The sequence below is a fragment of the Gobius niger genome, assembly GCF_951799975.1.
Source record: "Gobius niger genome assembly, chromosome: 16".
Lineage (NCBI taxonomy): Eukaryota > Metazoa > Chordata > Actinopteri > Gobiiformes > Gobiidae > Gobius > Gobius niger.
In genome coordinates, this window is record NC_136867.1 from 25232911 (window position 1) to 25258066 (window position 25156).

The 25156-nt window shown below is 41.3% G+C and overlaps 1 protein-coding gene across 2 annotated transcripts in view; it reads left to right on the forward strand.

Annotated features, from left to right (window-relative positions):
• The first annotated feature begins 12126 nt into the window (after positions 1-12126).
• dnmt3ab (DNA (cytosine-5-)-methyltransferase 3 alpha b) overlaps positions 12127-25156 on the forward strand; it is an 85601-nt gene continuing 72571 nt past the window's right edge. Inside the window, exons 1-2 of one of the 2 annotated variants that reach the window (XM_079573405.1) lie at positions 12127-12331; positions 16464-16647. In XM_079573405.1, the coding sequence (XP_079429531.1) occupies positions 16564-16647 (84 nt within the window). In that variant the 5' untranslated portion in view covers positions 12127-12331; positions 16464-16563. The remainder of the gene's footprint in view (positions 12332-16463; positions 16648-25156) is intronic. The other variant, XM_079573404.1, reaches the window with a different exon arrangement.

Consider the following 25156-nt stretch of genomic DNA (forward strand, 5'->3'; position numbering starts at 1 on the left):
GAGGGCACACACAAAGACCAGACAGTTACATATCAACTCGTCTAAGCTCAGGTAAGAACATATCTCAATATGGAAAAACAGTGGCCGGTTCCTTTAAGTTCAGGCATAAATCCAGAATGTCTTAGGGCAGGGGTCGGCAACGTCAGGCCCGGGGGCCAAATCCGGCCTTCCAGCACAGAACCTCTGGCCCTCAATAGGATTTTGAGAAATATTATTATGCAAATAAAGGATCAAATACCTGTTAAAGTACTCTGAAAATGCGAGAAATAGTGTCAATATTTTTTAGATGTCCTTGCAAAACATCCCACTTGGTCATATATAATGTAAATATAATATAAATATAGTATATATATAATGTAAAAACTGGTAGGTCAGGACTTTTTTCATTATTTTCCATCTGAAACTACACGGAAACACACTGGAGTCTGTTAAAATTAATATCTACTGCATGTTCAATAAAAACATGTGGTAAATACAATATTTTAAACGATTTATGACAAATTACAGCTTTGTTTGGGTCGCAGCTTGTTATTAAGGTAATGGCGGGTCTTGAGGCCAGACCACTTTAGAACCGCTGTATGTGTATAATGCAAAACATTGGCATTTGCAGAAAATGGTTCTTTACTTTAGGCTACAATGGTGAGGTTCGGCCGCCCGTGACACAAACTACCCCAATGTTTAATACACCTAAACCTATAAACACTGACAATATATATTTCTTATAAAATTGGGAATAAATTCAGGCGTCAAGGGGTTAAGTGCGTCCTTAGAGTTGGGCCTAATGCCTCATTACATTCTGTACCAAACTTCTTCCACTGTGTTTGCACTACATCGGTTATTACACATTGTTACATAAGCGCATTATATGGTGTTAAATTTGCGATATGAGAGTCTTTGCTTTTTGCTTCTTTTCATTTATATTTAGCTTTTATTTATATGTACAGATGCAATAAGGACCGCCCTCCACTGTCCTTTTAACGACTGGAATGTGATCTTAACTTACTGGGCTGCGTGCAATGTCACTTTTGTATGTATTCTATTGTTTTTGTTGCTGCTGCAGGATCTTCGAGAGCACTGAGTCGACTACAAATATCATAACTCACCATTACCTTCTTTTACTCAAGTTTTAGCCAGTTTTAGCTCATTAAACCCTCAGAAACTCTATCAAATCAAAGGTGTAGAATGGGAAAAACTCAATTTAGATGAAAATGAAGGATAATGAGTGAAAAAGTCTTCCTGAATTTGCTTGAAATAAAGGAAAAGATGTAAAGTCGGGAAAGCAACCAGTCCAAAACCCTCATTTTCCTAATTCAAGTCATTTTAACTTTGGAATATTTCCTTTTTTTGCGGTGCATTCTTCTTATTTATTCGGTGCCTGTTCTTGTTATTGTAAAGTGCTGTACAAAAGAGTATCAAAGCAATCTATCGCCTTTATGTCCGTGAAATGATTTTGTTATTTATTTTATCTCTTTGTTTAATTTTTGTTTTTTGTTTTTTTCAAAAGGGGGAATCATTTTCAAGCTCAAAAGCCTTTCGCATTCGTGCCAAAAAAAAAAAAAAACTGTCGCGGCCATTCTGTGTGACTTAGGTATATATCGAAATAAATGTGTTTCGTCGCTGGTTATGTTCGTTCTCGGAGAAAAGGTGAAGGTTTCCTGCTGTCGGGAAAATCGGTGGGATGTTTCAATAAAAGCTACTTGTTCATCCGCTTATGTCATTTTGAATCAACACACAGGCAATACTGTGCAAGGCGGAGCTACAGCAGAAGAGCCCAGACCAGACACGCTGAAATGGCTTTTGGGGCGAAGATTTCCCCCCCCGTGAAAGCCAGATTGACAAAACAATGACAAATGACCATCTTAAAGGGATATTTCAAGATTTTTTTAAATTTTTTATTCATGCAATCCTTGTATTTGAAGAGTTTAGTGGTGCTAAGCTAGTGCTAGGCTAGCGCTCGGCTAGGCTAACTAGTAGCCTGCATTAAAAACAGTCTGACCCAAGCACAGTGCACCCGAGGCAAATCACTTATAACGCCAGACTACCCATATAAATGTCTGTGTCGACTGAATAATTTTTGAAATATAACCATTTTGCGTTTAAAGGGAACTTATATTTGAGCAGCATCAGCTTCATGGCTGTAAGCTACGCAGCGGCGGAGTGATCTGCTAGCTGACCGGATCTACAGTAGTTTGTTTACCTGCGGCCGCATTACTACACGTGGAATTCACAAAGGAGCTTTTTTACAAATCAGATATGGCAACGTTTGGAGGGCGACCCCATGATTTTGATGAGGTTTTTGATGCAGGCTACTAGTTACCATAGACATGCGCTAGCCTAGCACTAGCCTAGCACTATCCTAGCACCACTAAACTCTTCAAATATAAGGATTGCATGAATTCTCCAGAAATCAACACTCTGGAAACTAGGAAATGAGGCCCTATGTCAAAAATCCTGAAATATCTGAGATAAATTAGCATTGAATTTGAGTTGGTTTGACCCAATCTAAGTCGAGATTACTTTTGTTCTAACTTTATATTCCGAATTAAGACAAAATGCACATGTTCCATTTGCAAACAAGAGGTTTTATTTGATCTTATACCAGACCAAATCTTCTCAAACTTTAGATTCAACCTCTTAATTAATGCACATTTATGTAATTTTTTTCTTAAAATTATTATTCTTTTTCCAGCTTTTAAAAAAAAAAAAAAAAAAAATCGATAAATTAAATGTGGCCCCTCATGCACTCAATGTGTTGTTTGTATTGACTTACAAACGGGGTATTTTTATTGAGTTTTATTGGGGGGGGCCCAGAAATGCTTGTTTCCATAGGGCCCTGAATTTCTGGCTGCGCCCCTGACAATAAGTCACAATAAAAGTTCTTGTTGTTGCAAATGTAAACCCTCAGCTTCACCATCTGTCTGTGTATTCAAGCCAGAATTATCTCAACTAACTAATGAGTACAGAGTTGGGAAAATGATCTTCTCTGTGGCTTTAAATCAATAACTCTAAGCCTTTATTTATTCCCTTTCAGCCACATAGCAACCGTGCTTTCACTCCAGACGCTCTCCCTTTCTAACATCAGCAAATTCAGATCTGTTTCTCATCTCGGTCTGGGAGTTTCGCTGCAGCTCGGCGCTTCTACTTTTCAAACCAAACTATTTGCCGCCGTTGTGATACTTTGAAAGCGTTTTTTATTTTTCCCGCTCACTCTTCCTCCCCCCCTGTAATGTTACATGTCTGTGTTCTGCGGCTGAAGCTTCCGTCTCGTCCGTTCGTCCTGTTTGTTTGAAAGAAGCCACTGTCTTTTTTTGTAAATAAATCAAATGTGAGATATATTAAAATGATCTAAATATTGCTTTAAAGAGCTGTCTTGTTTCGTTTTTTTCATATGGAGAGAATGAATGATAATTGATGCTGACTTTCAGTTAGTTTAGTTTAGACTGTCCTGAAATAAGCCTTAACCGAGCACATTTTCTCCAGTTTGGCTTTACCCAAATCTAAAAGCTTCTCAACTGGAGCCCACAGCCTATAGGCCAGTGTGACGCCTCATTTGAAAGCTAAGACCTACAAAACTGATTGGGACTTTTTTTTTTTTTTTTTTTTTACGTTTTTGTCATGTTTTCATTTCTTGCGTGTCTGGTTTTCATACTTTTTTTTGTCTGTTTTTTGCACACAAAAAATGAGTTTTTTATTTTATTTTTTGTGACTCTTTTTTTTGCTGTTTCATGACTTTTTAACCCTAGGACACTATTGCCGGGTGGTTTTCACCCCCGAAAATACATTTTTGTGATTTTCATTTTTTACATTTATCTGAGTGTCCTGGGTCTCTGGGTGACTTCAGCTTTGTCTTTGACATCTTTGATGGCCTGAGTGTTTTCCTAATCCAAAACTTACTTTTTCCTACAGGCACATGTTTGAGTGAGGGGTAACCTTCCTTCTATCACGATTGTTGGGTGAACAGCAATAGTGATAGAAGGTAGGTTCGGATTAGTGTATAGAATCCGGCAATCTTGTTCCCTTTAAGATTGACATTCACGGCTGCCACATTTTCTTTGCCGACTTCAACTACAGCTTTGCTCCTGTGTCAGAGTTCTGTGTCTCTGGCCTCACAGTAAGTGAGTAAAATACATAGTTATTTTAGTCAGCTGGTCATTTATAACCATTCAAAATATGACATTTTGTTTCTCTCTCCTGTGGCTGTTTGTGCCGAGGACACTGAGCCTTCACCAGAGAAGTCTCACATGTCCCAGGAATGGGTGGACCAAAAACCAAGTTTCCATCTTCATTATTTTATTTTGAAGGATTTTCCCCCCCCCAAAATTCTAATTTTCCTGTAATTTTGGAACATTTTTATATGGTCCTCTCATGATGCTTTTCTTTCATTTTATTAGACATGACACATCCATCCATCCATCCATCCATTTTCTTCCACTTGTCCATTGTCGGGTCTTGGGGGCAGCTGTTGGAGTTGCCCGAATCCCATTGCACCAGCCCTTATGGCTCCTCCTGCAGGTGGTGGGTCCACAGAAGGACGGCCTCATGGTTTAAACGGGGCCTGTTGGTCTCTCATAAGGGACTTCTGAACCGCTCTTTGTCTGACCCGTCACCTAGAACCCGTTTGCCGTGGGAGACCCTACCAGGGGCACGCAACCCCCGACAACAGAGCTCCAGGATCATCCGGGTGCTCAAACCCCTACACCACGTCAAGGTGGCGGTTCCAGGAGGGGAAGAAGATTTTTATTTATTTATTTATTTGTGAGGGACGATGCAATCAACTGCTTTAAGATTTGGGTAAAGCCAAACTGGAGAAAATGTGCTCAGTTCAGGTGAGGGTCAAGAGGTTCATTTGCAAAGGCTGCCTCCTCCAGTTTGCCTCGTTTTTATGATGGTGTTTAAAATGGTTTTGCAGATTTGTTCCTGTGCTCTACTGAAACTGATGTGGTCCTGAAAAACACCGCTATGTGACGACAAATTCACAAATTAAAACTTCATCATGTTCCTCTTCAGCGAAAAGCAAATGCGACTTGATGTGGGACAGAGCTCAGTATTTGGAATGCTATGAAAGTTTAGCATTTACAACTTCAGCATTTTGATGTGGTTATCGGCTCCGGGCCAAACACATGACTGTGGGCGAGAGTCAGATCGAGAGACCGAAATAACTTCCCTTCGAGACACTGAACCCCCCCCCCCCCCTCTCTCTCTCTGTGTGTGAAAGTAGTGAAAGCTTCCACCTCTGAACCACATCCTCTTCCTGGTGGAGCCCGAGCAGCTAATGTTAGTGCAGTGAGCATCGAGCGCCGAGGGACTTTTAAAAGCAAATCAGCAGATCAGTGACATGTAACTAATGTGAACAGGGGTGGATGACACGCCTCTGACACAGGGGAAGGTATTTTAGGTCGGCACACTTTTTTTGATCACTTGTTTTTTTGTGTATCATATAGACCTGGTTGGAATGTCAATCAGGACCCACTGTCTATCTATGGGGTGACCAGATGTCCCACTTCTGAGCCACAGCTGCCCTGGGGTAGAACCGAGGCTGCCGACTGTGCCATCGGCCACTACTAACCTCTCATTCACTCTCTTATGTTCATGCACAGGCAAAGAAGGTGAAGGGCGACAGTGGCGCAGATGGTAGAGCGGGATCGTCTCATGATCGGAAGGTCGGGGGTTCGAATCCCGGCTCTTGCAGGTGCAGAATGTCGTTGTGTCCTTGGGCAAGACACTTCACCCTATATGTGTGAGTGGATGGACCGTTGGCGCAGATGTGAGCAGCCTCGCTTCTGTCAGTCTACCCCTGGGGAGACTGTATACAAAAAAGTTTCCCTTCCCTTCTCTTGCCCAAGGACACAGTGACAGTGTGCACCGGAGGGAGCCGGGACTTGAACCAGCAACCTTTCACTTCTCCATCTGAGGTTATACCGTTGAGCTGTGACAAGTAATACACAAAAATAACAGGTGACACAGGAGAAAACTGCACAACAAACAATGCATGTATGTATTATGACATTATTGGCTGAATTTATTACATTTGGGAAGAGTTTTCATCTTGTCACATAATAATTATTGGCCGTTAGTCGCTCAACAGTGTTTTTACATTATCGGCTTATTACATTTTGAAACTGGATAAATTTATTACATTATTGTTTCCTACAAGGCAAAAACCAGCGTATACTGTATTATGACAAACATTCACATTTATTCACCGCTAATGCCGCCAAATATGCTTTGCACTCTGGTTTTTAGGGCTGCAATACTTTGTGTTGCCATACCAAGTATCGATACTTTATCACAATGCTTTCAATAAAATGTGTTTGGAGGTATTTTTATCCTGTACTTCTTTGTTTCCAGTAACTGTTACACAGCACTTTTCAATCTTAAAGGAACAGGCCGCAGGATTTTCTAAGCGAATAAAAAGGGGAACTATATGGCGTCCGCACAGTAAAGTGAAGATATTACTGTGCGGATGTCGAACTACTCCTGGTATTATTACGCCTTACAATATAGTTCCCCCTTTTTATTCGCTTAGAAAGTCCACATTGTTTATTTTTGTGTAATTATACTTTATCATGTAACACTTCACGCAACCATATTTAAATAGGGAAAACGTGGAAGCATCTATCTTGACCTCGTTTGGAGCTATAGAGGAGAGGGGGAGAGGCTAAATGTGACTGAGGGCACGCGTGAAGACCAGACAGGTACACATGAACTCGTCTAAGCTCAGTATGTAAAAACAGTGGCCTGTTCCTTTAACTCACTTATACATTTTGGACACATGACTGTTTTCTTTTTACACATTTTACGGTACTAACATGTTCATTCACATAATTACTGTATCGCAGTACGTATCGGATCGAAGTGTATTCACTTCACTTTTTTTCCCTGTCCCCAATGGGGCAATTATTTTTGCACAAAGGATACATAAAAACATAAAAAATAAAACATTATACATTCAGCGCCCAAGTGCAAACCTCACAATCAACAGAGTCATTGGAAATTAGAATAGAATAGAATAGAATAGAATAGAATAGAATAGAATAGAATAGAATAGAATAGAATAGAATAGAATAGATTTGAATAGATTTGAATAGATTTGAATAGAATATCATCAACCTTTATTGCAGACTCGAGGTCCAGTTAAAAACAAAAAACAAAACAAAAACAACCACACAACAACATTTGGAGCAGACAACTGTACCAGTGTTGCCACAGTTCAATACTGAATAGAACACTAGAATAGAATAGAATAGAATAGAATAGAATAGAATAGAATAGAATAGAATAGAATAGAATAGAATAGAATAGAATAGAATAGAATAGAATAGAATAGAATAGAGATGGCTACAGGTATAAAGAAGTATTTGTATCTGTTGCTCTGCACCATTGGAGCCCTGAGTCTCGAACCAGACCGCAAGTAACAGAATTCATCACGAAGAGGATGAGCATCATTACCCAGAATGCTCAGAGTCTTCCGTATCACACATCACTGTGTTGTATAGTATTTTCACCAATATAAAGTCATAATGTTTGTTGTGCAGCACTTTGGGCAGATGTAGCTGTTTTTAAATCTGCTATATGAATAAAATTGACATTAACACTACAATAAGTTATTTCACAGTGGCATAAATGGTTATTCTTTTTCCCTAGCAGCTTTTACATCCTATCCTCGTGTTATTTCCCTCATCAGCATTAAAGGAACGCTCAAATACAGAAGACATTTCATATAATACTCAAACCTCTTTCTACTACCAGTCATTCATGGGCAGAATGTGCAGGACCGGGTAAACCGCTGCACCGCTGAGTTGACTTTCTACATTAGCGCGTGAAGCCGTTAAAAGCATGTTATTAGCTAAGTAGCGTCTAAATGAGCGTTTGGGGTTTTATCGTCTTGCTTTACGGGCCCCTGGAGTCTGCGGGCCCCGAGCGGCAGGTCATTATCTCCAGCCGGCGGGGACTTTGAGGTCTGCGCGCCGCTACATCCGAGGCTTTGTGTTGTTTATTATTCAAATCTGAGCCTGGTTTATGGGCAGGGATTCCAGTAGACATCAGGGTAAGTTATAAATATGCAAAGTGTGTTTATTTGACATGTGGAATTCCTGCAGGTTCTATTAAAGTTTATTTCTTCCATGGCTGTAACGAGCAGCTTCGCAGGGTTGGGGGTTCAGATCGGCTTAGTTCGGTAAGACAGGTCCCCCTTAGAGAGAGGCTAAAACAGGTTTAGTGGAAGCATCTGCGTCTGGTGAAGGAAGGCGTCCCAGAATACCACCTGATGACGTCGCATGATGGGACTGATTTTTCATCTCGTGTGATGAGGCAGGTAAGATTTCAGACCGATTTTTCCTTTTTCCAGGCTTGGCCCATGTAGAGTTTCTACTCACTCCAGAGCAGAGGTGTCCGAGCCGCATATCAAAGCAGTACTAAGTAACTCTTGCCCCTTGAGGCCATAAGCACAACTGCAGGTGTCGTAGCAAGTTGCGATTTTTTTTTAACTTATTAATTGTCTTGGAGAGTAAATACTACGCTGACAAAAAAGGCGAAGGGACAGAGGGATATTGTACATCCAATTATACAATGTAAATTATTTGTTTCACTCAAACTTGGCTGTAAATACTGTTTAAAGTGACGCTAGCCCGCATTTAGCTTTGCCCGTTAGCCTGTTAGCTTCTTCTTCGTGAGTCTATTAGTGTGTATTGGTGGCTCCGGTCCGGTGGCAGACAAGTTGCAAACATGGTTTTCTGGCCAGAGACACCAGGGGGAGATGAAAGACCCTCCAATCATCCCATAAACACTTGTATTACCCCCACAGGGACTACGGAGAGGATTTATTAAGGTAAACACATTATTTAGTGCTGCTTTAAAGTGCATATAACAGGTTTAAATGCCTTGAAAATTATGACATAGTTAGATAAATAACATCTAAGATCATCAGGATGTTTAAGCTGCTGACAGGAAGTGACATAGGAAAAGGTGAAGTTCCACAGCAGTTTGACTCATTTCCCATTGACATAGCATGGTCGGCACGGCAGCAATTTAATTTATTCATGTGAACGCTCGCTCGACTGGGGAAAACAACTGGGGAACTCGGGTCAAGACGAGCTTCCAGACTTCTGCACCTGACACGGAAAATCAGCTGATTTGTTTTTTAAATCTGGTCTAATGTGAGCTTCACTGCTCCTTTTTTTAGTTTAGTGTGAGCTGTCGTCATCCTCGTAGTAACAAAATTGCGAGTGAAATGCCTGGCATCAACATTAGCAAAAAGTAAAGTTATGTGATATTTCTTTTTAAAGCTAACAAACTAACGTTTAGCTTTTGAGATGCTAACACATTTAAAATGATGAGCTCAGCTAAGCGCTAATCAATGATAAAAGATTAGAATTTTTTATCTAATGACATCAAAATCCCCACTTTCCCACATAAAAACATGAACACAAACCGACTGGGGCCAATAACGTCACATCTCGGGAAAACGAGCTCCCCAGTCCACATGAACGCTCCATATGTCACTTCCTGCCAGTGTCCAATGAGGAAGTGAAGCTATAAACATCACAAAAATGATCAAACTAAAGGAAAGTGGGTACATTTTTAGCAAAATCAAAATTATATTTGTGTGAACTATGTTTTTGCAAACAATGCAACAGTGTATAATCCTAGGTATTTGAATTCTGAATATGGTCCCCGCATGAGGCGTTTCTTTCATTTTGTTAGACATGACACACTTTAATATAAAAGAGCACGACTCAAATGTGTCATGTTTTGATATATCTTGATATCGGGTGTATTATCTCGGGTAAAATCACCCGGCGTTAGTGATGGTCTTTTGAAATTGAGTGATTGTGTTCGAGGGTTATGAGAGGTTTAACCCGGGGCCCTTTATAGGTTTGGAACCATAATGTCAGCGCTGTCTCACAATAAAATGTTAGTTTTTAAGGTTTTATTTGTGTGGAATGGTGAAACTTGCAGTAAAAAGTACCTCTGGAGATGTGTGACAATTACACAAGAAGTCTGAGGGCCTCCAAAAGATGATCTGAGGGCCGCATTTGGCCCCCAGCCGGGAGTTGTCAAACAAATGCAGAACAGGGTTTAATCACGCGTTAATCACACAGTTTTGTCATAACTTTCTTCAGCTTAGTGAAGACAGGTTCAAGTCTCTTCATGGTTTAGCGCCAAAGTCCATCTCTGACATGTTAGAGCCGTATGAATCATCTCGAGCCCTGAGAACTTCAGGGAGGGGTCTCCTGCTGGTTCCCAGAGTCAGGACTAAACATGCACAGTATGGCTGTTTTTCAGTTTCACCCAGAACAGTCTTCATGAGGATGTGAGACAGGCCTCGACTCTGACAGTGTTCAAATCCAGCCTGAAAAGTAGATTAATACATGTGGATGTTTTATGGATTGTTTTTTTCTGCCTCTTCTGTAACTGTGAAGCACTTTGAATTACCTTATGTATGAATAGTCTCTACAAATAAACTTCCCTTCCCTTAAATATTATGATGTTATGATATGCTTATATGAGCCACATAAAAAAGGTAAACAGGCCGTAGTTTGCCCGACCCTAATCCAGGGTTATAAACCAGAGCGTGTCTTTAACCCTCTGGAGCCTCTTTTGGGCGTTAAAAGAACAAACTAAACTCATAAGTGTATTTACATAAGCTGCTCGTATCTCTGAGCCACAGAGACAAATTCTTCTGTGGACATTTTCAAGGGAAACCCCGGAGATTCTTCTATGTTTGTTTATAAAAGGTACAGTTAACGATTGTAAGATACATGTTAACCAGTTTCTACTATAGTTTTGTATAATCATGTTGAAATAAACAGATCGTCTTCCTAAAGAAACTCTCAAAAGAAATGTATTATATTTGTTTACGACAGGTTTTTAGATCAGTATTGTGTGTTCTTGTATTTCTCAGAATCATCCTGGGACTCAGACTCTTGAGTTTCACATTCAGGCGTATAGTTCGAGAATTAACCTCTTAACCCCCACCTGAACTGAGCACATTTACTGCAGTTTAGCTTTACCCAAATCTAAAAGCTTCACAAAAGTGTCAAAATATCAACAAAACTGAGCCGAGAACAAGGATGAAAATGCAACAAAAGGATAACACAAGAGGAAAAAGAGCAACTCAAATGTGACAAAAAGTGATAAAACTTTGACAAAAAGTGACAAAAATGTTACAAAAATTTGACAGAAAATTTACAAATAAGCAACAAAAATTCAACAAAAAAGTGACAAAAATCCAACAAAAAGTGACAAAAAAGCGACAAAAAAGTGACAAAAAAGCGACAAAAAAGTGACCAAAATGTGACAAAAATGAAACAAAAATGTCACAAAAATGCAACAAAAAAGTGACAAAAAAGCAACAAAAAAGTGACAAAAATGCAACAAAAAAGTTACAAAAATGTGACAAAAATGTGACAAAAATGCAACAAAAATGTGACAAAAATGCAACAAAAATGTGACAAAAAAGGAACAAAAATGTAACAAAAATGTGACAAAAAAGGAACAAAATGTTACAAAAAAGCAACAAATATGTGACAAAAAAGCTACAAAAATGTGACAAAAATGCAACAAAAATGTTACAAAAAAGCAACAAAAATGTGACAAAAAAGCAACAAAAATGTGACAAAAAAGCTACAAAAATGTGACAAAAATGCAACAAAAATGTTACAAAAAAGCAACAAAAATGTAACAAAAAAATGTGACAAAAAAGTAACAAAAATGTGACAAAAAAGTAACAAAAATGTGACAAAAATGCAACAAAAATGTGACAAAAATGTGACAAAAAAGTAACAAAAATGTGACAAAAAAGTAACAAAAATGTGACAAAAATGCAACAAAAATGTGACAAAAAAGCTACAAAAATGTGACAAAAAAGTAACAAAAATGTAACAAAAAAATGTGACAAAAAAGCAACAAAAATGTGACAAAAATGCAACAAAAATGTGACAAAAAAGCAACAAAAATGTGACAAAAAAGCAACAAAAATGTAACAAAAAAATGTGACAAAAAAGCAACAAAAATGTGGAATCAAAACCAAGCACATTTTAAAGCCACACTTTGATCTCGTTCTTCGCTGACACTGGGTAACCCTTTGACAGCTGTGGATGTGCTGTTACACTGTAGCAGCTCCACGGTCTGTGCTGGATCCCGGTACTCAGCCGGCGCTAGGACCCGGAGCTCGGGAACGGTGCTCGGCGAAGGCCCTGCGGAGAGAGCGGCGCATCTGGAGCAGAGCTGGCCGGGCAGGGGAGGCGGAGGACGGGGAGAGAAGAGGAAGGAGGCTCCGGGAGCGAAGCGAGACATAAAGGGCTTAGGCCTGGGACTTGGGAGAAACCGGGTAACGAGCACAGCACACACGCGCATTTCGACACACTTAACCCTCGATAGGAAGGGCTGCAGGAGGCTGGCTTATACGACGCGGTGTGGGGACAGGAAGGCTCGTCGAAAAAGCGATTAGGGCTCTGGCTTTTCTCCGCGGATGTAGCTGAGTGATTGGACATGTATGTGCACTTGAACTTGGCTTGGTTTTGCAGCAAAGCGGCCAGATTGTTCGAAAGACGGGTTACCAAACCAAATAAAAACCGATTCTCTCCTTGTACGGGCCTAGAATGTGCGGCCACAATCCCCAGGGGTCGCTGGCTGCTGCATACTTCCACTACTCCTGCCACCACCACCGCCGCCGTGCACATATCAACAACTTTATCACCCAAATGTCATGAATAATGAATGATTTAGTCACGCGGCATCGAGAGCCGCGTTTAACCTGGCGTGCGTAAAAACCCCATCCCGTGGCCCAGGCTACCACATCCAGTAAATGATTTCCTTGCTGTGTTGGGGGCTGCAATTTGAAAAGAGGGGCTTGATTTTTCGTGCATGGCAGCTTTTAAATGCACCAGGACACGCTTGGATTAACCCTTAAATAGCGTGAAATACACATGGAAAAGCAGAGCCAGTATTGGGTTCCTCAAGTGTGGTGTTGATACGACCTTTGCGCGCATGGCTCCCCCTCCTCTCTCTCTCCCTCTCCCTCTCTGTGCTGAAGTAACTTTAGCCCCCAGACACTTAAGGTTAATACGGCACGTTAATAATGCAGAGACGTCTTTACGGAGGTTTACTGCTCGCTGTTTGGTGTTACGTGTGCGTAAATGGCGTCAGTTCAGCGGTGATCACAAGTGCTGCTGCTGCCGGTCGTGGTGGTGGCAGGGAAAAGTGGCCGAGCCCATATAGGCGAGAGTGGAGTACAGTAGTAGCCTATAGAAGCTTCCTATAGCCTGCAACATGACGTGGGCTGCACAATGGCAATCCCTCTCGCGTATTACGTTACGCACACGCGCGAGTCCTGCTTCGAATGTGGCTCATATGATGCTTTTTAGGGCTGTTTCGTCGGACTGCACTGTTATGCATCATGTATGACCTACATTATGGACAACATAGTGGAAGTTGTTGCAGTGTGGGCTTTGAAGTTTGCATGTTAGTTTGCATCCAGCAGAATGATGTCAGTTCATGAATGGAAGTTTGTTTTCAGATAAAATCAAGCAGCTGCATTGAAATGAATTGCAGTGTTTCCCAATCAAGGGTACGGGAGCAACCAAGATGCGACGAATACATGACAAGAACACGACAAGAACACTTCAAAAAAGTTAGGATCAGTTTTGCAGGCCTTAGCTTTCAAATGAGGCGTTGCACTGGCCTATAGGCTGAACCTCAGGTAACGCCTAAATGGAGAAAATGCACTCAGTTAAAGGAATAGGCCACCGTTTTTATATACTAAGATATGTTCTTACCTCACTTTAGTCGTGTTAATATATCCCCGTCTGGTCTTTGTCCGTGCGCTCTGTCACGCAAACGGAGCACATACGCAGCCTCTCCCATATGTGACATAGCTCCGAAAAAGCTCACGATAGAAGCTACCAAGCTCTTCCACGTGTTCCCTATTTAAATAAAGTTACGTGAAGTGTTTTCATGCGAAGTATATTTACACAGAAATGTAACGTGTCGATTTTATAAGCAAATAAAAAGGGGGACTATATTGTGAGGCGTAATGATACGAGGAGTAAAACGTCCGCGCAGTAACTCCTAAAGGTTATTGACGGAAGTGAGCGGGGGAAGTCTTTAGGAGTTACTACGCGGACGCTGTGCTCCTCGTATCATTACGCCTCACAATATAGTCCCCCTTTTTATTTGCTTATAAAATCGACACGTTACATTTCTGTGTAAATATACTTCGCATGAAAACACTTCACGTAACTTTATTTAAATAGGGAACACGTGGAAGAGCTTGGTAGCTTCTATCGTGAGCTTTTTCGGAGCTATGTCACATATGGGAGAGGCTGCGTATGTGCTCCGTTTGCGTGACAGAGCGCGCGGACAATGACCAGACGGGGATATATTAACTCGACTAAAGTGAGGTAAGAACATATCTTAGTATATAAAAACGGTGGCCTATTCCTTTAAGAAAGAAAGTGAAACTAGTCGAATTTGAATATTGATTTCAAAGGAAAGTTTGTTTATGTTTTTAAGTAAAGGCTTTAGCTTCATTTTGAACATAACACACTATTAAATCGTAGTTAAGCTGGTCACTGTGTGATAATATTGGCGAGATCCTCGAGTAGGGGGTACCTAAAGACTTGGTTGGGAACCTCTGAACTAGACTAATGGTTCTCATCTGGTCCTGCTTTGAAATCCACTGTAACGACAAGCCACAACTCATACAAAGACATTTCACACAACGACAGGGCTGTGGACCGTTGAATAACACCAGTGTGGTGCTGAACAAAGTTATTTTCATTTTGGTGAGCCCTGAGGCAGCGGCAAAGAAAGTTACGTGGTTGTAAGCGATGTTATCTTTCTGCCGTGCGGTTCTAGATAATGAGTAATGTCGTAATGTCGTTCAAAAACCAAGCACCGATAAAACAAAACCGCAAAGTACCTGACTAATTACAGCACATGATCAAAATATTTAGTGGTTGGACACAATAGGTTTGTTATGACACACGTCTAAGTGAGGGGAAAGCGGGTTCACCTGGTAACGGACCAAATGGAACCCTATACTGTGGTTCAGGGGCCAATCCTAAGGTTAAGGATAAGGTTAAGACCTGAATTCAGAGCTGAAAGGTGGTTTGGCAACTTCCCCCAGGTCATTTTTAAAGAAAGTGACCATATTTTAGCATTTTTTAAGTAGTTTAACACACTGTAAAAAAAAAAAAAAGGATGTAAATTATACAGTAAAAAAAGTCCGTAAATAGGTTCATGGAAAATTTTACAGTGTATAACTATTTATTGAAAACTGTGACAATACTGTACATTTTACATATATTACTGGTTTACCCTGTTAATATTTAGTAAACTGTACTTTTTACTGATCAATTCTGTAATATTATTTACAGTTAAGAATGTAAATGTCACAGTTAGATGATGGGAAATGTACGTTTTTGCACCGCAAAATTGTAAAACAAACAAGATCCTTGTAATTAAAATTACAGCTTAGCATTGTCTCAGATGTTTTTTCTCACCGTTTGTTGCTGTCATTTTAACGATCAATCTCTGCATAATTTGCAATTAAAACCTTGAAAATGAAATAAAAAACAATAAAAAATATCCCCTCACCCTCCAAGATCGGGTGAGGAGCTCAGTTACCCGGGAGGAGCTCGGAGTAGAGTCGCTGCTCCTTCACGTCGAAAGGAGCAGCTGAGGTGGCTCGGGCATCTGTTCCGGATGCCTCCTGGTCGCCTCCCGCGGGAGGTGTTCCAGGCATGTCCTAGTGGGACAAGGCCTCGTGGAAGACCCAGGACACACTGGTGGGACTATGTCTCCGAGCTGGTCTGGTGTCGCCTCGGGGTCCCCCCAGCTGGAGGAGGTGTGTGTGGATCGGGAAGTTTGGGCATCTCTGCTGAGACTACTGCCCCCGCGACCCGGCCCCGGATAAAGCGGAAGAAAATGGATGGATGGATGGATGGATGGAATAAAAAATATATATATAATTTTGTAAATTTTACAGCAAAACACTGGCAACCACAGCTGCCAGTGTTTTACTGTAAATTTTTTTTTTTACAGTAAGAGTTTTCAATTGTTATGGCATGGAAACCCATCATCCAAACCTGTATCCCAACCCATACAACGCTTTTGAGCTTAAATCTATTATAACACTGTGTTTTCTAAAAGATTATTGTTAATGTGTTTTCAAAACAATTGAAAAAAGTGTTCCCAGGGAAAGCCTACAATGACAGGTTTTAATGTCACTGTTGTGCAATTATAAAGTCTGAAACTGATGTGCAGGGCCCTGACGTTGCCTTCCCCTGGTCAACATAGAGTGTGTTTCCTTCTTTTTATTGGTTAAGGTGTTGCCTATAAGGCCACCAAAGTGGTCCCACAAAAGAGCAGTGTTGAAAACCGTGTGGAAAAATGTGTGATGTAAATGTAGCACTGTTCTAAACTCAAGCCTAATCGTTTACCATCGTTTTCTTTTCCAGGAGAGAGAAGAGGGATCATCTCTCATTTTTTGTTGTCTTTTTAAGTTATTTTTTTTCCATGTGAAACTTCCCTCGCCATAAGAAGCTTTTTTTTTTTCCAATGATGCCGTCCAACTCCATCTCCAGCCCCAGCAGCCCTGCATTCAAAGCGCCCGACTACTCCAGCTCACCTGTCAACAGAATGGTAAGAACCAAACCGACCTGGAGTTTCTTTGCCATGGCAGGATTGTAGTTTCCTCTTGCAGAAGTTTAATGTGTGGCCCCAGACTTATGAGCTGACATCATCCTTATAAAGTTTACTACAGCTTTGAGAAGTTGGCTCATTGAGAAGCGGTTTCTGCGTTTGTTGTTATAGTCTCACTGTACTTTTTTCCATTTGTCAGCTGATTGAAGTGACTCTACTCTTTTCCTTTCCTCTCTGTTCTTCTTTTCTACAAACCCTGATTGGTCAAATTTCAATTACTCTCACAGTGATCGCAGCTCACTTCCTGATTTTCTCATTGTGTGCTAAATGATTGAGTTATGAATGCATTTGCGAGCATATATGTGATATAGAAAGTGTTGTGAGGAGGGAACTATATTCATTTTCATCCTTTGAACTGAAATGTGATCGAGAATATGAACTGTCCAGGGTGTAGTCCACATATACATAAATCCCAAAGCAAATATTGCACACAGGTGAAGACAGATAGGAAACCCCTGCCACGTTAAAAGCATTAAAGGAACAGGCCACCGTTTTTCCATACTGAGATATGTTCTTTCCAGAGCTTAGACGAGTTGAAACGTACCTGTCTGTTTGTGTGTGTGCTCAGTCACGCAAAGCGACCAAAGATGTTGTTAGCATTTGGCCTCTCACAGTATATTCCTATAGCTCCAAACGGGGGTGAAGTTAGAAGCAACCAAGCTCTTCCATGGGCACAAAGACCAGACAGATACGTATCAACTCGTCTAAGCTCAGGCATGAACATATCACAGTATGGATAAACGGTGGCCTGTTCCTTTAAGACCAAAGACAATCACAAGTCGCAATAAGAAATGTGCATTTTTTTGAGTAATAAAACCCTTATGCAAACAATAAAATACTTCATGTCCAGCTCTCTTGGATTTATAGTTACATGTTCTGCAGTCCATTTTTTATGTCAGTCTTTGCTCAAATGGCGGTGGTTTGTTGGGGTTGTTTAAAAAGGTTTGTCTGAACATTTGCACTTACATATTCTTTCAAAAAAATAGTGCAAGGTATCTTAAAAAGTCTCACAGTGTCACAAATGTATCCTAATGGAGGTACTGCATTAAATCCATACTAACTTAAAGGAACAGGCCACAGTTCTTCCATTTTGAGATATGTTCGTACCTGAGCTTAGACGAGTTCATCCGTACCTGTCTGGTCTTTGTGCCCGTGGAAGAGCGTGGTCGTTTCTAACTTCACCCCCGTTTGGGGCCATAGGAATACATTGGGAGAGGCCAAATGCTAAAAACATCTTTGGTCGTTTTGCGTGACTGAGGGCACGCACAAAGATCAGACAGGTACGTATCAACTCGTCTAAGCTCAGGTAAGAACATATCTCAAAATGGAAAAACGGTGGCCTGTTCCTTTAAATCAGTGTTTCCCAACTAGGGGTATCAAAGGAAATGCTATTAAATTATATATATATATATTTTATTGCTTTACAAATCACAAGTTAAGGCATTAAAGCTTTTATGTGAAGAAACACTCATACAACACACATATTTTTATTGATGAATCTGACATTAATCGGCAGGTATAGCGCTACTTAAAGGCACGCTGCGCAACATTTTGGATTATACTGTTAGGAATGCAACACATGCGAGACATAGAAAATGCTATTTTTGCAGTGAGTAAACAAAGAACGGATTTGGACGAGAACCTAACCGATTTAACCTCTTAACCCTCACCTTAACCCAGCACGTTTGCTCCTGCTTTACCCAAATCTTACACCCTGTAGCACCTCATTAGAAAGCTAAGACCTACAAAACTCATCTAAGCACCTTGTTTTTGTTCACATTTTAGTCGTTTTTGCCACATTATTGTCACCTTTTCATTTGTTTTGTTTTTTAGCGTAACGTAGGTGTGATCAAGCAACAAACCGTGACAATCATAACGAGGAAGAAGCCTTGATGAGTTCTTAGCTTTCAAATGAGGGTGTGCGCTCCACTCAAGAAGCTTTCAGATTTGGGTAAAGCCGATCTGGAGAAAAAGCACTCGGTTAAGGCGGGGTTTAAGAGGTTAAATCTCATATTTTTTCTGCCTTTAGTCGACATTGCCATGGAAACGTCCCGCTCCCAATAAAGCTACAAGTCAGGTCTTAGGAGAGATGAGCCGCTCAGTAAACACACATGTTTGTTTGTTCAAGGTATTTTGTTCTATTCATCGGGCGAAATGTTACACAGTGTGCCTTTTAAGGTGAAAAAGAAAGGTTAAAGGGAGAGGGGAGAAAAAACACTCATACAAGTCACAACCAACCATCCATTTGAAAAAGTCTGAAGTGCTCTCTTTTCAACTCTAGACCCCATGTAGTGCTCTCTTCTACAAAGTGTCCACAGTTTGTATCTGTTCTGTTCGACCACTCACTGCAAAATGTGCTATTTTATCAATCACTTCAACCATCTTTCTGCATTGCAACCTTCTCTGGCTTTGACTCCAGTCGACTGCGGAAAACGTCGTTTACAACCTCTATTTTTAAAGACACCGGCGATGGAAATAATGACGAGATTAACAGAGGATTAAGACATGAAATAACCAGGATTAACCATAAGAAAACCAGATTAAACCCAGATTAAAAAGGATCTTCGCTCATAAAGGCTTTCAATTTGCTTTGAATAGAAATGAGCAGAAAGTGAGCAGAACCAGGACGACTAAGGGTTCAGGACTGGATGCACGAGGACTGTGGGGTCAGTGAAGGTATCCAGTTTTTGTCAGTCAGGCTAAAGTATCATTGACCTTTATAACTGCTCCCAAAGTTTCTTGTTCGTACAGAATAAGCCACGCTCCAACTGATGTTTTTAGTCGTTGTTTATTTTGTCACAGCTTTTTCCATTTGCTGGACCTTCGACCAACCACCGTGAAAAACTATAATCAAAAACAAAATATTTGTCAATAAAATAAAACAAAACAAAACATACACACACATCACAAACCAATACACACCGTGTGCGCCTTCTGCACCAACATCTAGGAGTGGTCAAAGTCCATTTTCAGTCCCAATATTTCCGTAGCTACTTTCTGCGTCCGTGCTTTGCAGCCACCGGAAGCCATTCGCGCCCTCCAATCAAAACACGTGACCCGCGCTCCGCAATTTTCCCAATCGACCACAAGGGGTCACCAACGCAGCACAGGCATGACTCAAACCACAATACAAAACAAAAATAAATACATTTGTTCTGCGACAGCTACACTGCCACCAAAATTACAAAATGTATGCATTTACACAGTAAAGTAAAACATTGTAATTTTCAAAAAACATCAACCTTTGAACTCTGACTTTGTTTAAATCTTGGAAAACTTAGGACTCATTTTGCACTAGTACCACTAGTTTCTGAACTGGTCGCTCAAGAAAAGATAATTGTTTTAAACGTTCACCTTTCTTTCCTAAAGCTTTCTGTCCTACTTGAATCTTAACTTTTCGTACTAAGCCATCATCATCTTCATTCGCTTCGACAATCTTCGCTAATTTCCACTCATTTCTGGGAATATTCTCTTCCTTGACTATCACGATGTCTCCGACTTGTACATTTCTTTTGGGTGTATGCCACTGTTGTCTTAGGCTTATGCTTGTTAAATACTCTTTGCGCCATCTGTGCCAGAATTGTTCAGACAAGTATTGTACTTTTCGCCATCTCTTTCTAGCGTACAAATCTTCGCTGACAAAGTCGCCTGGAGGTGGAAGTGGCACTGACTCTTTCATTGTCAGTAAATGATTTGGCGTCAAAGGTTCTGCACTCTTTGGGTCATTGATAGTGTCGGTAGTGAGCGGACGATTGTTTACAATCGACATGGCCTCATAAAAGAAAGTTCTCAAAGAGGTGTCGTCCAATCTTCCTGTGGCTTGTGCCAGGACAGAACTCAAAACATTTCGGACGGTTCTGATTTGGCGTTCCCAAACTCCGCCTCTGTGACTCGCTTCAGGAACGTTCATTTGAAAGTCACATTGGTTTTTAGCTAAATAAGTAGCAATCCTGTCTTTGTCAAGCTCTAAGAGACATTTGTCGAACTCATTCTTAGCTCCGACAAAATTTGTACCCTGATCGGATCTAATCTGTCTCACTGCTCCTCTGATCGCTATAAAACATCTCAATCCATTTATAAACGCATCAGTGGAAAGATCTTCTAACATCTCAATGTGAATAGCTCTGGAGCTTAAACACGTAAACAAAAGACCATAACGTTTACATTCTTTTCGACCTTGTTTCGTGTAAAATGGACCAAAACAGTCTATTCCTGTGTAAGTGAAAGGGGGTGAGGGATCTACTCTGTCAGCTGGTAAGTCAGCCATACGCTGTTCCTGTGTTGGCCCTCGTACCTTTCTGCACACAACACAACCTTTGATGTGACGGGCCACTACCTTACTGGCACCTACAATCCAATAGCCACTGGCTCTGAGTGCATTTAGTGTTTGGCCTCGACCCTGGTGTTGCGTTTTCTTGTGACAATGGTCAAGAATAAGTTGTGTGACAATGCCTTCCCTAGGGAGAATGACGGGGTGTCTCAAATCAAATGATGCTGAGGATTTTCTTAACCTCCCTCCTACCCTAAGTAGGTCATTATCAACAAAAGGATCAAGTTGGTACAACTTATGAGTTTTGGGCAATTTGTTTGCCTTTTCACTCAACTGTTTCATCTCTTGTTCAAACGTTTGTCTCTGTGTTACCCGAATAAGTGCGAACGAAGCTGCTTGTCTCTCCTCAACACTAATGGGTTTTGATTTGTCTTTTTTGGTAAGTCTCTTTATCTTTGCAACAACATTAACTGCTGTATTCCAGTCTGAGAATCTAGAGAATCTCTCAAGAAAACTGTCTCTCTCTAGAACATTAGTTTTAAGAACTTTTACTTCAGGGTCTCCCACTAAAAGCTCTGGGGAATGTGGCTTTGTAACAAGTTCTTGTTCCCATAGAAATCTAGGTCCTTTGAGCCAGTTTGAGTTCATGAGCTCTGCCACCTTGAGACCTCTAGAAGCGTGATCAGCTGGATTTTGATCTGTTTCGATGTGAAACCACTGTTTTGGATCTGTAAAGTCTCTGATTTTCTGTACTCGGTTGGCGACAAAAACGTGAAAGCGCCTAGCTTCATTTTTAATGTACCCGAGCACCACTTGTGAATCAGTCCAGAAAAACTCCTCATCAATTTTTAGCTCAAGCTCTGTTCTGAGGAAGTTACTTACTCCTGCGGAAACTGCAGCTGCAGTGAGCTCAAGACGCGGTATAGTGACTACCCTAGTGGGAGCCACTCTGGCTTTTCCCATAACCAGAGCACAGTGCACTTTGTCTTTGGCAACAATCCTTATGTATGAGCACTGCCCGTAGCCACTGCTGCTCGCATCTGCAAAATGATGCAGCTCGATCTTTTGCGGTGTGCCTATGTCCTCAGGAATGAAGCATCTTGGTATTTGAATCTTTGGTAGATTTTCCAGATCGTTCAGCCATGTTTTCCATTTGGTTTCCAATGCAGGGGGAATAGGATCGTCCCATCCTACGCCACGTTTGCACATTTCCTGTAGTACTTGTTTTCCTGTTAGAATGTACGGAGAGAGAAATCCTAATGGATCATACACACTTGCAACTGTTGCCAGGATTCCTCGACGTGTGGCTGGCTTTTCTTTGAGGACCACACTGAATGAAAGCGTATCTGCATCTACATTCCATTTCACTCCCAGAACACTTTGCATTGGCACATCAGAATAATTCAGATTTACGTCTTTGCCATTATTAGCATGTTCTGACTGTGGTATGACCTCTAAGACCTCTCTTTTGTTGCACACAAATTTGTGTAAGCGCAACTTGCCCTTTGCACATGTAACGTGGATGACTCTGCGTTGTGTTATTTAGTAACGGTCAGGAGACGGGGTTGTTTCACAAGGGTTCTTTATCTGTGCAACAGACAAAAACGGCTGGTCAGCCTTGAACCTGGAACACCAACACTCATAGCAGCTCGGCTGCGCATTGACAGAATGGTAAAATAAATACAATAAATGTAAAAATAAATAAATGTACCTGTGCAACAGACAAAAACGGCTGGTCAGCCTTGAACCTGGAACACCAACACTCATAGCAGCTAGTGGGGGGGGTACACGTTATAAACCGTTAGTGGTGGTTTAACAAATAATCAAATAAAAATGTAGAAATTACATAACTAAAACATGTCCTTAATAATTCTACTATCATACGACATTCATACAAATGATAATTAAATGTAGAAATAAAACTTAAACAGACACCCCAACAAACGTGACCTTACCTCGGCTGCGCATTGACAGAATGGTGCCGAGCTCACGTCGCCCCCACTATTTATAGAGTTTGCCGCCACTAGAGGGCGCTGCCCCACGATTAACACCAGTATCAAGTGGAATACAATAATTTTACTGTTACATTCCCCTCTGCTGAATTCCACTTGACCCATAACAAAAAAAAACAAAATAGACCAGCACTGCACAGGGTACAAAAAAAATACAGCGTGTAACATCCATACTTATGTGTACAGGAAACATATAAAGCACTCTAGTTCCCAACTATACTAGCGAGGTTATGTCGAGCACCTGACACAGCTACAAAACCCAGCGAAAAACTATCCCCAAGGGATCAGTGCGAGACCGGAATGGCCAAAACCCATCTACACACATAGGGTAAATAGAATATGCCCACTTACATATTCTGTAAATGTAACTGCAGGTACACCTCAAAGTACATAAAACAAAAATCACGCTTGTACAACAAACAGTACAAACTCAAAATGCCAACATCACCAAAATGTTGCAAAACTCTCCCCAAAAAAATGGGTACTGGAGTCCGGAAATTTTTTTTACAGGACTGAAACAGATTTTTGGTGCATCATCTGAATAAGTCGAGTCACTGGTCTCAGTAAACGTCCAGCTCTAGATCTATGGTCAGTTACTGCGTTAGCTGAAGTCACAGTGGGGACGATTGGCATGTCAGAGTCAGGGGTCACAGTAGTCTCTGGGTCAGGGTGTGGGACAGGGGTTTGTGCAAGGCTAGAGTCCACAGAACCACTCTCTGGCTCATTCAAAGGGACATTGTCCGGGACAGCATCCTCCACATTTGTCACACTGCCCGTATTTGATGGTAACTCCGACACCCATGCTCTGGTTCTAAACTCTGCCGATTCTGAGGATGCCTCAGTGACTGTAGACCTACTGAGGTCCACTGAACTCGATACGGGGGACAATATTTGTTCCTCTTGGTTATTTAGTTCGGTTTCAGGTAAAGGCAAAAAGTTCACTGGCATTATCAGATTGCGATGTACGACTTTCATCTGTCCATTTGTTGGGTTTTGAATCTTAAATGTGTGGCTCTCATCATTTTTCTCCACCACCACATAGATTTTATTCTCCCAGCGATCAGCGAGCTTTCTTTTGCCACGTTCACCTTTGTTGGCCAATAACACACGATCATCCACTTCAACAGGAGCACCGCGCACTTTCTTATTGTACAGTTCAGTGTGGCGCTGCAGTTGTTTTGTTGCTGTCGACTGTGCTACTGCCATTGCCTCTCTCATGTTTTGACGCAAGGATTCAACATAGCGGTCATAGTCCACAACCTCCGGATCCTTGAGCACTGAGCCAAACATAACGTCCACTGGAAGGCGCGGAACTCTCCCAAACATGAGCAGGAATGGGGCATAGCCTGTTGTCTCGTGTATAGTACAGTTGTATGCAAATGTCAGTGATTTTAGAGCTTGGGGCCAACGATGTTTTGCTCTTGGTGGAAGTGCTCGAATCATGTTGCCAATAGTACGGTTCATCCTTTCACACGAGCCGTTACCCATTGGGTGATAGGGAGTAGTGTGCGATTTTTGCACGCCTGCAACATGTAGTAATTCCGCTATCAGAGCACTCTCGAAATTGGCTCCCTGATCAGAATGCAAACGTTTTGGAAATCCATAGACACTGAAGTAGTTGTTCCACAGCTGATGGGCGACTGCTTTGGCTGACTGGTTAGGACACAAGAAGGCGTGCGCCATTTTAGTGAAATGGTCTGTTGCAACAAGCACATCAAGGGACCTATTAGCAGAATCTTCAGCTGTCCAGAAATCAATACTGACAAGTTCAAGAGGCTCAGAGGTTCTAATATTTTCTAAAGGCGCTCTGGCTTCAGGCTCAGGGGTTTTGCTTACTACACAGCGCCTGCAGTGTTTAACATAGTCCATAACATCCCGAGAGAGCCCTTGCCAGTGAAACCTCTGTCTTGTTAAGTACAAAGTCCTTTGCTGCCCCTGGTGGCCAGCCTCATCATGAACACCTTTTAGCACTTTGTGGCGTAATGAGAGGGGGACAACAAACAGGTATGTTTTTCTTTTATTGACTGGATCCTTTGTCACACGGTATAGTACTCCATCTCTCATAGTTAGTTTCTCCCAGTCCCGCAATATTTTGTTTGCACCAGCAGATTCCTTTGCACGTTCCCTCCTTGATGGTCTCCTTCCTCTTTCCACATAGAAAATGACT